General features: G+C 32.0%; 1 protein-coding gene across 1 annotated transcript; it reads right to left on the minus strand.

Moving 5' to 3' along the window:
• Positions 1–2711: 2711 nt before the first annotated feature.
• LOC137001248 (putative fatty acyl-CoA reductase CG8306) lies at positions 2712–12833 on the minus strand. The gene is made up of 4 exons (XM_067359793.1): positions 12814–12833; positions 4620–4859; positions 4214–4474; positions 2712–3515 (listed from the first exon to the last, which is right to left on the minus strand). The coding sequence occupies exons 1-4, from the start codon at positions 12816–12818 to the stop codon at positions 3353–3355; spliced, it is 669 nt and encodes a 222-aa protein (XP_067215894.1). The 5' UTR covers positions 12819–12833; the 3' UTR covers positions 2712–3352.
• Between the last annotated feature and the right edge of the window lie 963 nt (positions 12834–13796).

Here is a 13796-nt window from a genome sequence, read left to right on the forward strand (position 1 = left end):
CTTTTAGATTTATATAAGAATAATATTATTTTAGAGAAAAGTGTTTGAGGTAGTTAGAATAGAAAATAATAAAATAAAGTAATTAAGCATAAAGTATTGATGATAATCTGTCGCTTATGTCGTCATTTTCTTGAAAAATACGAGGAGTCCGTAATAAATGCAATTATTACATCATTACACAATATAAAGAAAGAAAAATATTTAAACTTATGCACTTGCACACGCTTATTAGTATTATTTAACCTTTGATTCTTGCGTCAGTCTACTAGTAATAATGTGGAACTCCACATTTACTATAGTAAATAATATCTAATCGACATTCTTAATGACGTTTTTTTCTTCCTTATAACATAAAGATAGTGCGCATTTACAATGCAAATTCTTGTTTTGCAACAAATAGATGAATGTTGAAATGTAAAAACTTTTAAAGAATTGAGTCTTACGTCAAAATAAAGAATTACTTTGTTTGCTCTATTTCAAGGACTTATATCTATGTTTAGCAAGCAGATTGTAGTTATTGTTTTAAAAATATTATATTTGTGTTATCTTGCGTGTAAACTTAACTTTTTTCTCATATTTTCAATAAATAGTTTGACGTAGAAATCTGAAATATAAATCTACTTATTGTTTTATTAATCTTAATAGTTTATTTTTAATTTATAAATAGAATCCTCTATTAAAATACATATTGTTACGTCCCTACGGTGTTCTCGATTGTTCATCGAGTCAGCATGGAAATTTATTAAAAGAAAATCGAACGTCTCGTTGTCATGTTGTTGTCACATTGTTGATAACAACGACAGGAGTCTCGCGACAGCTGTCGTTTCGTACAGATGTGTTTATACGACGGCTATTATTATTGTAATTATTTTTGTTCTGAGTTTATATATTCGTTGAGTTACATTAAAGTTATAGTTATTTTATTAAAAAGTGTCTCTTATTTCGGAGTGAAAGCGTGAGTCAACGGTTGTGTTACGTGCTTTAATATAAATCGAACTGGTGAACGTAACAATATCAAATATCTCCTTTATAATTAAAAAATCAGTTTTTCCATTTATGTAAAATACATATTCTTAATAATATGAAGAAAAATCCTTTACTAGCATTTTGTGTCACACTGTTGCATTTATTACGGCATTTGTCACAGCTGCATTTATTTTTGTTTGTGATAATGTAATAATGTGAAAATTATTTTAGCAATAATTCATAATATACTCGATGGACAAGTGTATATAAAAGTTAGTTTTATTGATAAGTCATTATCGTGCTGCGTTATTCTCACTATCGTAGTTTGTAATTAATCACCAAAGGTGATCTAATGTAAGCCGACAATTTTTAATACGTCTTTTTTTTGTTAGTATTTTACTACACTTGTGGCCTGAGTATGTTTTTTCGTATGGTTTGCATTCTTTTTCTCAAACAAAATTCTATTCCACGTTTATGACCCAAGACGAAACAGACATATATAAAATGTTTAATAGATTATATAAGCTAAATATGAGCCAGATATAAGCTAAAATATTTAATTTAAAAAATACATATATATATATAACATTATACATCTAACTGGAGAAAAATGTCATATATTTTTTTCATTTTTATCCTTATGTATTTATAATTTGCGACAAAACAGAATTCTATCACTGAGAAAAATATCCAGCGACTCTAATCGGAAAAAAACCGTTTGAACATCTTATCCGATTGATTTTGATTGGATTTGGGGCTATCCGATGAAATGATGGATGCCTTTATCCGATGAAATAAAATTTCCAATGAAATATGAACGGATAATGAGCTGCGATTTACTTATCCGTTTAAATTGATATATAATATGATCGGACATTGCACTTGATCGGATAAAAATAAGGTATTTTTTCCGATCAAGCTGAATGTCCGATCTAATGTACTACATTCGATTAAAATATTATCCGATAAAGTGTAATATCCGATGAAATACAATTTATCTGTTCAGAAGTCCGATGAAATACATGTGTACACATTTCGAAGTCGCACTGGTAACTCGATTGTGATTGGTCGTGCTAACAGTCGTACCGATGGGCCCAGCGTGCATGAGCCTGTACTCTATTGTCTCGTGTTCGTCATCGAAGCAGCGTGAAGGCAGTGTGACGCAATATTGTGTGCAATATTTTGTATATAATAGTGTATTACGTGTCAATTATTAAGAAGTGAAAGAAATGAATTGTAATACAGTTAGAACTGTTCTTGAAGAACTCAAAGTAGAAGAAGAAGTGATACAAATTAATATTAATATTAATTGGTATATTTAAGGGGAAAATTCCGATCAGATTCCGATCAGATTCCGATTAGATCTATTGATCGGACATAATATAATCGGACTATTCGTTCAAAAAGTAACAAACGGATATTTTCTAATCGGATATTTTTGATCGGTTATTTCAGTCTTCATCGGTTATTTTTTCCGATTGAAGGGATCGATAATATCCGTTTGTTACTTTTTGAATGGATTTTCCGATCAATTTTAACCGGATTTTTCTCTCAGTGTATTTATCTCTTTCTGCGGTGTGTAATGTAGAAAAGATGTGAAAAAGGAATCAGCACTTACGTGCATCGAAGTACACAATATACAGGATTTTGGCCCAAATCATATAGATCGTTTAAAGTAAATTTTTTTATATACGTTTTACAAAATAATAAATTTAACTGAAAATATCGGGAATATCAAGGAAAAATTGTGATGCATATTTTTATTAATTTTACAAAAAAATTAAAATATTTATAAAATATACATATATTCTTATTTGTATATTTAACGAATTAATATAATATATACTTAATTAATAAATATCATATAATGGATTTGGAATATAATAAATTCTTCATTCCCAAGCAACATACATTTCTATGTATGTATATCATGACTGCAGTGAATATATTCATAAATATGTATATGCGTACTATATAAAATGCAGTAATACATTTTTATTGAATTACAAATAAACTTGTACACATATGTTTCACCAATTAAAGTCAGTAATCTTTTTAAAAAAGCACACCTTTACTTTTTGGTTGAATAACTAATATAGATCATTCAATTTTATAATTTTTACGACCTAGTCTTTGTCTCTATTTTGAAATTATATCTAATATCAACAGTCACAATAAAGTATTTATATTGATAATATATTAAGACTATCTTCCACCCTGTAATATGTGCTCTATGGAATAGAATTACAAGTAGCTCAAAAAACTCTAAACAAATTATTGGATAATAAAGTCAAAGGGAGTGTCAAACGGATTATCCTTCTGCTCTTTGTTAGTTGCGTTGTAAATTATATATGTATGGTGCGGTAAACGTGAAAAGAATGCATTCTTATAAATGCGCCTTCTCCACAAATCCGCCTATAATCGGCAGCAATTTCAATTTCTCCGTGATGTAATCCAGACTGATTTTCATTATCTCAAAGTTGTTGTAAATGTAATATAATATGCCGAAGTAAAATAGGTACACTGTTGTAATATGAAGAACGTACATTCTGAAACATACACATTTCACATATACGATGAATTATATGATATCAAGTTTTCGACAAGTTGCATACAAATCGAAAAAAGATAAAAAATTAAAATATATAAAATTTAAGTCAATTTTAGTTAAATTTTAATATTATTGATGCAAATTTAATTTAATGTAAATAAATTTTAATTAAACTTTGCAAATTTAATTTTTAATGAGATTTAATTTTTAGTAAATCTATGAATTTTGTAAATAATTTCCTAAAATTTTTAGTAAATCATATTTGATTGCTACTGTATTGCGATTATACGTAAAAATTCAATGCAAGCTGAAATAAAAAATAGAAATGTATGTGCAGCGTCAGAAGGGAACATTTAAACGAGAGAAATATTTAAACAACGTTAGTTTCTTTTACTATTTTCTTTCATCCTAACTTTCACATATTACGCTTATATTAATGATCTTATCTCACAATGAAAATTCAGTTTCTTTTGAGAATACGCAATTGTCGTTCAAAAAATGTAGAAACTTCTTACGAGTGTTAAGATTATGCAAAGTATGTTTAACTGTATTTACCTTCCCTCTATTTATTGAAACCTTCAAACATTGTTTCGCATTTTAAACATTTCTAAACTGCGACTAAATAAATTTTGTAGAACTGTCTTCTTTGCACAGAAATATACAACATGGAATATAATTTATGCAAAATATACTCACATCTTTTGATTCCGACGGGCTCTCGGCAAGGAAGATAAATCTTCTTTCATGCAATATTGTCGAGTACCCAGAACAACATTTTTCAAATATTCCATTTTGTCAACATTAGCTTCGACATAAGTGCGAAACCTTTTTTTATCCGCTGGCAACAATTCGTCGAACATAGTTAATATTTTACGGTTATGAAATACCCATTCCCTCGTGGTAAAATATTGCAGTACTTCGAGCCCAACTGAAATTCGTTTCTGGATTCTGACCATACTGTTAGAAAGAACGAAAAGAAAGAAGATAACAATTAAAATAGATTACATAATATTATGTCATTATATAAATACATTATAAAAACATTATGTAATGAGTAATGATTAATGGATAAACATTTTCATAAAGAGTACTCAGAACTTACAATCTTTTTTGTCGGAATATCAGCATCAAGAAGTCGATAAGGTATGCAGGTATAATGTGGAAAAAGAAGACGAATAAATTGTGCACAAATTTACTGCTGCGCATATCGTCATCAGGATACCAAACTTGTCCATCAAAGGGATTGTCATGAATAATACCCCTTCCCATGTCCAATACTTCCCTCCATGTGATCGGTGTTATATTGCTTTGCGTTACGTTGAATACGGGTATGCTCTTTGATCTATAAGAATGCAGAGAAATAGAGACAGAAAACTTGTTATTTCTAATGCATTTATAATGTGTTTATGTAATAAGTAAAGTAATTCCGCAAAAAAATATTTAAAAAAAAGATAATGAGTTCTAGGATAAAATATAATACGGATATGCTCTTTGATCTATAAGAATGCAGAGAAATAGAGACGGAATGCTTATTATTTCTAGTGCATTTACAATGTGTTTATATAATAAGTAAAGTAATCGCGCAAAATAATATTTAAAAAAAAGATAATAAATTATAAGAAAAGATATAAATTACAACAAAGTCCGTATTTATAAATCTATCAGTTGTAAGTTTATCAGAGAAATCAAGATGTTACAAATTTTTTAAAAATAAATGCTATAATTATTTTAAATACTACATTAAATATTATAAGACAGCGCTCGGAATTAGTTGCACATTTTGGGCCAATTCAAGAGACAACCTGTTCCCCCACTACCGCTCGGCCGCTGGCGGTCGAGCCGCCGATAGCTCTGACGCAGGAGTGTTTTATATAAGAAATAGGCTCGGTTGTTGAGGCACCTCTCAAAAACTAGTAATATTTTCTTTGCTACATAAATAATGTTTATTTTCATTAATAATTAAATATACAGGGTGTCTGGCAATAATCGCCCCACCGGTCATATACAGGTAGAGGAGGTCAAATCGAGTAGAACAGTCCTTTACCATTTTTTTATTTTTGTAATAAGTACTAAGTAATTAAGAGGATGCTGGAGTGCCTGACGAACTCCGACGCGAAAGCGCCATCATTTCGATGGAACTAAAAATTAGAGTGATATTATCGGCATAAGTCATAATCTAAGTATGAATGTATTGTGTATGCGTATGTGTGGTGCGTGTATATATTCGCATATTATTGTATAGCGCCTCTCTGATATTATCCTGGAACTAATCTTCTGTTATTTTTCATCTGTTATACCGATATTGGACGCACACGTATGTAAAAATAGTCGGACAAGAATATTTTTTACATTAGACTTTTCAGCCCAATTTTAATGGTTCCATAACATTTTATTATGCAGTGCGCAATTCGCGCTGCTCTTATTCGGTGTATTAAAATCGTTAAACTTTTATAAAAAGCTAAAATTGATAGCTCTAAAAGACATGTTATCCTAAGAGTATGTCAATAAAAATTAATGTTATAAATAACTTTATTTTTCCGAATTTTTTCGACCAACGCGAATTCCCTTTTTGTGTGCTCTTTAATTCTGCAAAAGGATTTTTAATTCTATGCAGGCAGAAAAAAGCTGTATTTGTTAGAAAAAAGTCAGGAAAAATACAGCATTCATGTGGTAAAACAGAACTCCAGCATCCTCTTAAAAATAGAAAAACAAAATCATGCTCGCGAGCAGCCTTCAGAAACCGCTGGATGGGGACTCGGCCCCCACTATCTCGCCGTCCCCACTTATGTTTGTTCGCTATCTTTTGTTCTAAGGCTTGGCTAGGCCTGGCATAACGCATTGTCTGTACAGCAGATCTCGATGTTAGCCTCACCACGCGTTTAGTGTTTTCGATAATTCTCAAGCTTTGGTGTCCGCAGTTTTAATGATTTTGTTTTTCTATTTTTTAAATACGATCGTACAAAAGTATTGATTGGACGTATGCATTTACATTATAGCTTAATCTTAGGGATACTTAACATATAATATTTCAAAATCTTAATACCGAAAACAAAATGCCATATGACAAGGAAAAACTGCAAAACATTTTGCTCCAAAGCGATTGCCGAACACTTGATAACAATGGGAAAATATTACCTCCGTCACATCAAACGTTTATTCGCATTGCCAACCGCATGGCATTGTGTGGCTCGCATATAGAACCACGTCACGTTTACACGATTGTAAATGAGGATCGTAACGGATTTAGAACCCTTGTCGCAAAAACATACAACATTGACAAAAAGGAAACCAAAGCAATCAACATTAGTGATTTTTCTTTGGATATTGATTTATCTGACGAAAGTCACATTGCATCGGATAATCATTTTGCTAAAAAAATTAAGTTAGTTTTATCTTCACAGAACTGGCAAGCTATTGCCCCGAAAAAAAAGATTTCTTCTGATAGAGTGTACTGGAAATTTCAAGAAGGATGGGCTGATATCATAGCCGAAAAAATATGCTTGCAACATAAAACAATAAATTGTGTTTTTGCGTTTAAAAACAACCTAACAACTCCGTCTGCGACTGCAGCAAACTATTCGACATTCACTGATTATTGTACACAGTGCAAAGCCCAAATAACTGGTCGATTAGAGAAAGCCCCGATGAAAGACGTTGACGTAATTTTCTCATGCAGAATAGACGGTATCCAACCTAATAAGCATACTGATATTGAAGTAAGACAATTGAGAGGTAAACGTCGAGAAAAGATTGCTACTCAAATGATCGATCAAAAAAAGAGTGCTGTCGTTATTAGGCGAGAAATGGCGAGAAAATACAAAGATTTTGGAGGAAAAAATCCGTCGATAATCCCAAAAGCTAACGTCCTCCGTAAGGCAAAGGAGCAACAATTGTTGAAAATGTATGGGCTGGAGTTTGCGCTTCGTCCTCTCAATTTGTTGAAAGAGTCAACAGTTGGAGATCATGCGGGCGCTATACATAATATCGGTCTGCTGAAATTCCACTGCATATACTGGACACCAGAGCAAGAACAGATTTATACCGCTCGGTGCAAAAACAATCCAAATGCCATTATGACGATTGATGCTACCGGAAGTATTGCAAAAAATGATCACAAAGATGACCCTCATATTTTTCTTTTTCAATGCATGATAGTTACCAATGAAGGCAGTGTACCGGTGTTTCAAATGGTAACCAGTGACCAACGGTCATTTCAAATCGCTAACTTTCTTCGCATTATTCTATCGAAACGTTTACCTCGTCCTCCTATTGTTGTATGCGATTTTGGACGAGCATTGGTTAATGCTGTAGCAGAAATCTTAGGTAGTTGCAGCAGTTTAGCCGACTACTTAGAAAGATGCTATGCAGCTATTAAGCAGATTCCTACAAATATACCGACAACATACATTCGACTAGATGTAAGTCACATATCTGCTATGGTATCACGATGGAGTTGTATTAAATCGACAGGTAATGCAGGACGACAATTATACTTACGGTGTATTACACAAGCTTATCAAATGAGTGATTTTAAGAATGTAGCTTATTTTCTCGAATCAGTCCTAATAGTATGCTTAAGTGAGTTTATCGGAAATGGGAAAGATGGTTTACCATTGCGGTCAGAAATACGCATGCAAGTACTTGATGAAGCTATTGAAGGAGATAATTCTGATTTCTCTGAGGTAAAGGATAATGCAGAACCCAAGATAACGGACGAGGATAATAAAGAAGTCCTCTCAGAGGACGCGTGTATAGACAGCGTGAACTGGAAGCAATGGGCTGACGATTTATACAATTCTGCTGAAAGAATTGCAAAAACATGCATGGAAGAAAATCGTCCAAACGGATGTTATAATCCGGCCTTCGCTCTTCGTCTATCAAAACAATTGCTACCGTTTATTCCACTTTGGACTGGCATAATGCGATCATATTTTGGAACAGGTTCAAACATAGCAACATCTTCATCAGTCGAAGCAGAATTTAATGATCTCAAGAATCGTTCATTTGCAAATCAACTTCCAATGCGGATTGATTTGTTTGTATTGCAACATTTGAATCATCTTGATGGCAAAATAAAATTGGCCTCAAATCCCTGCGATGTAGCGATTCCTAATTACGTGGATTTCTCTAGAAATAATGACCAGTCCATAAATCATCACACTAAATACGACAAGTTCTCCTTAAAAGACACGAATATAGAATCTAATGACAACTCAATTATGCAATCTAGTGTTTTGAGCGACTCTCATACACAGGACTTCGAAACGCTTCCTGTTTGCGGTCAGCAAATGATAGGAAAGTATGGGGAACTTGCATCAATAGAAGTCAACGGCAAAATTGGCACAAATAGCCAAAACGATCAAACTCCACAAATGGATTATGTACATAAAAATGATCAAGGTCATATAACTGATAACGAAGAGCAGACAGCTGAAACGAATATTTTTGAAAGTTTCAATATGGACAGCTCATCGATAGATTCGTTTAAAGGTAAAGATATTCTATCAAGCACTCTCGATGAATGTGATAATTGGAATATATGCGAGAACTGGCGCGGAAAAGCTGCCAAAGAATCGTGGGCGGAATCAAAAGAAAATGAAAATAAGGTAAAAGCTGATCCGAAAATACATTCACTTAAGAGATCAGGTGATTCTATTAAATGTTCGGCTGTAAAAAGACGTAAGCCCACAAAGTTGGACAAATGCCCGGAATGGAAATACATAAAAAATGTTAAGTTCTGTAAGCTTCCAAGCTTAAAAAATGGTAATTTTTGTCCTCCTGTGAATATGGGAAAATATTTGCTAAACGTAAAAAATACATGTGCATTCGATTCAATATTGCAGGTTATTTTAAGTGCAATCGCTTCAAATACATTTTATTTAGAAAAACTTAAGGATACTGCAAATCGCACAATAATGTTTGTTCGGAGCCTTGTTCAAGATAAGCAACGAATAACGATGGCCAGTTACAAAGAAAGAGCTGAAATTCTTTCTACATTATCAATATTTAATATTGAACAATTTACGAGGACAATAAAACGCTTAGATACAAATTGCAATGCAGCACACTTAGCGCAATATCTATTTGTCGATGTTCCCAGTCATAAAACGAGAGTTATCTGCTCATGCGGATATCACATAGAAACCAAAAATGTTGCGCTTAGCATTAATGTTAATGTATTATTGTGCGAGGGATTCAATTTTATGCAAAAGGCTATAGATGAGGGTCGAACATCACAACGTTTATGTCGAAAGTGCCATAGTATCATCGATGACGAAATAGAATATGGACCACACATAATAATTGATACCACGATTTTAACTGACAATAATTACAAAATCAGAAATGAAGGTCTTATCCACGCTTTAAAATCAATTGCTGAAACTATCGAAATAAAAAATAAAACCTACCGATTAGCTGGTCTCGTTCACTACTATCCTGGACACTACGTAGCTTACGTAAAATTAGGTATATATTGGTACAAGTATGACGATCTAGCCAAAGGTCGTCAAAGCGTGCAACCAAGCACGGAAGTGAAACCTCATCTGATAGTATACACGCAGGCTTCTTAATAAAATTTTATGAGGTTTATTTTGTTAAAATTAGTATTTAGAATAAAGATTTATAATCGTTAAATAAAAAGGAACAGATTATTTCACAAAAATATAAAAAGAAAACAAAAAAATAAACAAAAATTTAAAAAAACCAAAAAAAATTTTTAAATAAAAAAAATTAAAAAAAAACTAAAAAACAAAAAATAAAAAAAAACAAAAAGTGGATCCAAATCTTACCACGTCCTCGTCGTTGGATCTGGATAACGCCAAGAGTAAGAGTTCAATTATACGCAAAAGAAAGACAATGCATCAGAAATCATTATCCATTCATAAAAAAAAGTGATAACTCTAAAAAAGTGTAAACTCTAAATCTGAGTTACAGATAAGTATATCCCATTGATAAAATCTCATGATTCTAATTAATATTAATAAAATTGTATGTATAAAATATACAAAATGTACGTATATAATGCCGCAAAACACTTGTATAAAACGTGTATAGCTACACACTTTTTTTAAACCTTACGTTATAATTAATTTTAATAAAAGAATTACATTTAAAAAAATTACAAATATGATGGCGACAATTTGAAAATTATCATATATGCCCAGAATTATACGAGAACACGAGAATTGTTTTAGAATAAGCGGAACTCTCGAAAGCTGACCGGCATCTCACCTCGATACTCGAAAATATGCGTTTTTCGGGCAAAATAATAGTTAAAAAAATTTCTAATTGTTTTAATTGCCAGAACTCTTTGGAAAGGCAATGTACATGCTCAGAACTATACGAGAACTGTTTTAGAATAAGCAGAACTCTCGAAAACTGACCGGCATCTCACCTCGATACTCGAAAATATGCGTTTTTCGGGCAAAATAATTGTTAAAAAAAATTTCTAATTGTTTTAATTGCCAGAACTCTTTGGAAAGGCAATGTACATGCTCAGAACTATACGAGAACTGTTTTAGAATAAGCAGAACTCTCGAAAACTGACCGGCATCTCACCTCGATACTCGAAAATATGCGTTTTTCGGGCAAAATAATTGTTAAAAAAAATTTCTAATTGTTTTAATTGCCAGAACTCTTTGGAAAGGCAATGTACATGCTCAGAACTATACGAGAACTGTTTTAGAATAAGCAGAACTCTCGGAAACTGACCGGCATCTCACCTCGATACTCGAAAATATGCGTTTTTCGGGCAAAATAATTGTTAAAAAAAATTTCTAATTGTTTTAATTGCCAGAACTCTTTGGAAAGGCAATGTACATGCTCAGAACTATACGAGAACTGTTTTAGAATAAGCAGAACTCTCGAAAACTGACCGGCATCTCACCTCGATACTCGAAAATATGCGTTTTTCGGGCAAAATAATTGTTAAAAAAAATTTCTAATTGTTTTAATTGCCAGAACTCTTTGGAAAGGCAATGTACATGCTCAGAACTATACGAGAACTGTTTTAGAATAAGCAGAACTCTCGAAAACTGACTGGCATCTCACCTCGATACTCGAAAATATGCGTTTTTCGGGCAAAATAATTGTTAAAAAAAATTTCTAATTGTTTTAATTGCCAGAACTCTTTGGAAAGGCAATGTACATGCTCAGAACTATACGAGAACTGTTTTAGAATAAGCAGAACTCTCGAAAACTGACTGGCATCTCACCTCGATACTCGAAAATATGCGTTTTTCGGACAAAATAATAGTTAAAAAAATTTCTAATTGTTTTAATTGCCAGAACTCTTTGGAAAGGCAATGTACATGCTCAGAACTATACGAGAACTGTTTTAGAATAAGCAGAACTCTCGAAAACTGACTGGCATCTCACCTCGATACTCGAAAATATGCGTTTTTCGGGCAAAATAATTGTTAAAAAAAATTTCTAATTGTTTTAATTGCCAGAACTCTTTGGAAAGGCAATGTACATGCTCAGAACTATACGAGAACTGTTTTAGAATAAGCAGAACTCTCGAAAACTGACTGGCATCTCACCTCGATACTCGAAAATATGCGTTTTTCGGGCAAAATAATTGTTAAAAAAAATTTCTAATTGTTTTAATTGCCAGAACTCTTTGGAAAGGCAATGTACATGCTCAGAACTATACGAGAACTGTTTTAGAATAAGCAGAACTCTCGAAAACTGACCGGTATCTCACCTCGATACTCGAAAATATGCGTTTTTCGGACAAAATAATAGTTAAAAAAATTTCTAATTGTTTTAATTGCCAGAACTCTTTGGAAAGGCAATGTACATGCTCAGAACTATACGAGAACTGTTTTAGAATAAGCAGAACTCTCGAAAACTGACCGGCATCTCACCTCGATACTCGAAAATATGCGTTTTTTGGGCAAAATAATAGTTTTAAAAAAATTTATTAAAATTTATTTATTAAAAATAAATTTAAAAATAAAAAATTTATTTTTAATAAATTTCAATAAATTTTTTTAAATTTTAATAAATAGGGAGAAGAACCCACTTATAATCGGATAGTGCCGCTCCTAACGCTCGGCGGCGCTGGCCCAAGCGGCTGCGGCGCGCGCGGTAAAGAGAGAAAAGGAGACGTATATCACGGAAATCGGCTGAAATGTTCAGACTAATTCCGAGCACTGCTGTAAATAACAAAATAATTCAAGAACATAACGATAAATGGTGGAAACGTAAAGTAACTTTTTCATTTTTTAAATAAAAACTTTATTCTGTTAATTAGTAGTATAATATCTGAGTAAGTAGATAGTGTAACTTACGTCATAATGCATTATATTCAATGATTTTAAATTATTTCTCATAGAATCTTGCTCTAACCATTCCCATGCAGATTGAGTAATATTCACGACATAATTACTGGATAATGTAATCTTTTGTAGATGATGTAATGTACCGAACTCTTTCGGCAAAAAATTAAACTTACATTCATGTAAAGTTACATGTACTAGATTCCGAAAAGGTGTATGCATTGTCAAAGAATAGTACAAAGCATAGTTCAAAGATTCTCTTGCAACCATCATCCTTATTTTTTTCTTCTTTAAAACTATATGAAATTTTATTTTACTTGATGTTTTCTGAAAAATACCTTTTGCATTTTGCATCATTGTAAAAATCTAATGCAGTTCAAAATTGAAATAGGTTTGATATTATATGCATTTTTAAATATCAAGTGTTGTGTTATACTAAAACAATCATTCTGGAAAGTGTAGTTATAGATATTATTTGATCGAACAAAGTTATGTACTCTGAACTTTGTTTAAAGAAATTCTATTATTCTTGACATATAAATAATTTATGTTCATTTCTACCTGGTCTATTCATAATCTCAAAAGAATCATAAAGAAAATATTACTTTAATATGTGTTTTAAAAATGAAAAAGATCTACAAAATATAAATGTCGCAATGATATAGAAAATGTTATAAAATGTATGTTGAAATTAATTTAAATCATATAAATTTGGTATTTTATTCGATAAAAATAATTCTGAATTAAACGTATGGTGAATATTACCTCGTTCCTTCTCTTATGTTGAAAACGGTTTGTGAACGATAAAAATGCGAATTTTTAGACGTAGTTATATGTTTTATGTGACGGTTGCTAAATGTACTGCTCTGTTACATACATCCAAGCTGCTATACATAAAGTCAATGATGTTTATTATTTCGTGCGTTGATGTGGGGAAAATCGTACGCGCTTTTGCCAAACGTTACATAAAATTGGAATCTGTCGAAGTAAACGAT

This window comes from Linepithema humile, chromosome 1 (assembly GCF_040581485.1).
Source record: "Linepithema humile isolate Giens D197 chromosome 1, Lhum_UNIL_v1.0, whole genome shotgun sequence".
Lineage (NCBI taxonomy): Eukaryota > Metazoa > Arthropoda > Insecta > Hymenoptera > Formicidae > Linepithema > Linepithema humile.

Coding starts and splice junctions, on each gene's coding strand:
- LOC137001248 (XM_067359793.1), bottom strand. Junction 4,475..4,619: donor ATATTCCGACAAAAAAGATT/GTAAGTTCTGAG, acceptor TCTTTCTAACAG/TATGGTCAGAATCCAGAAAC. Junction 3,516..4,213: donor GCCCGTCGGAATCAAAAGAT/GTGAGTATATTT, acceptor TGTATGTTTCAG/AATGTACGTTCTTCATATTA.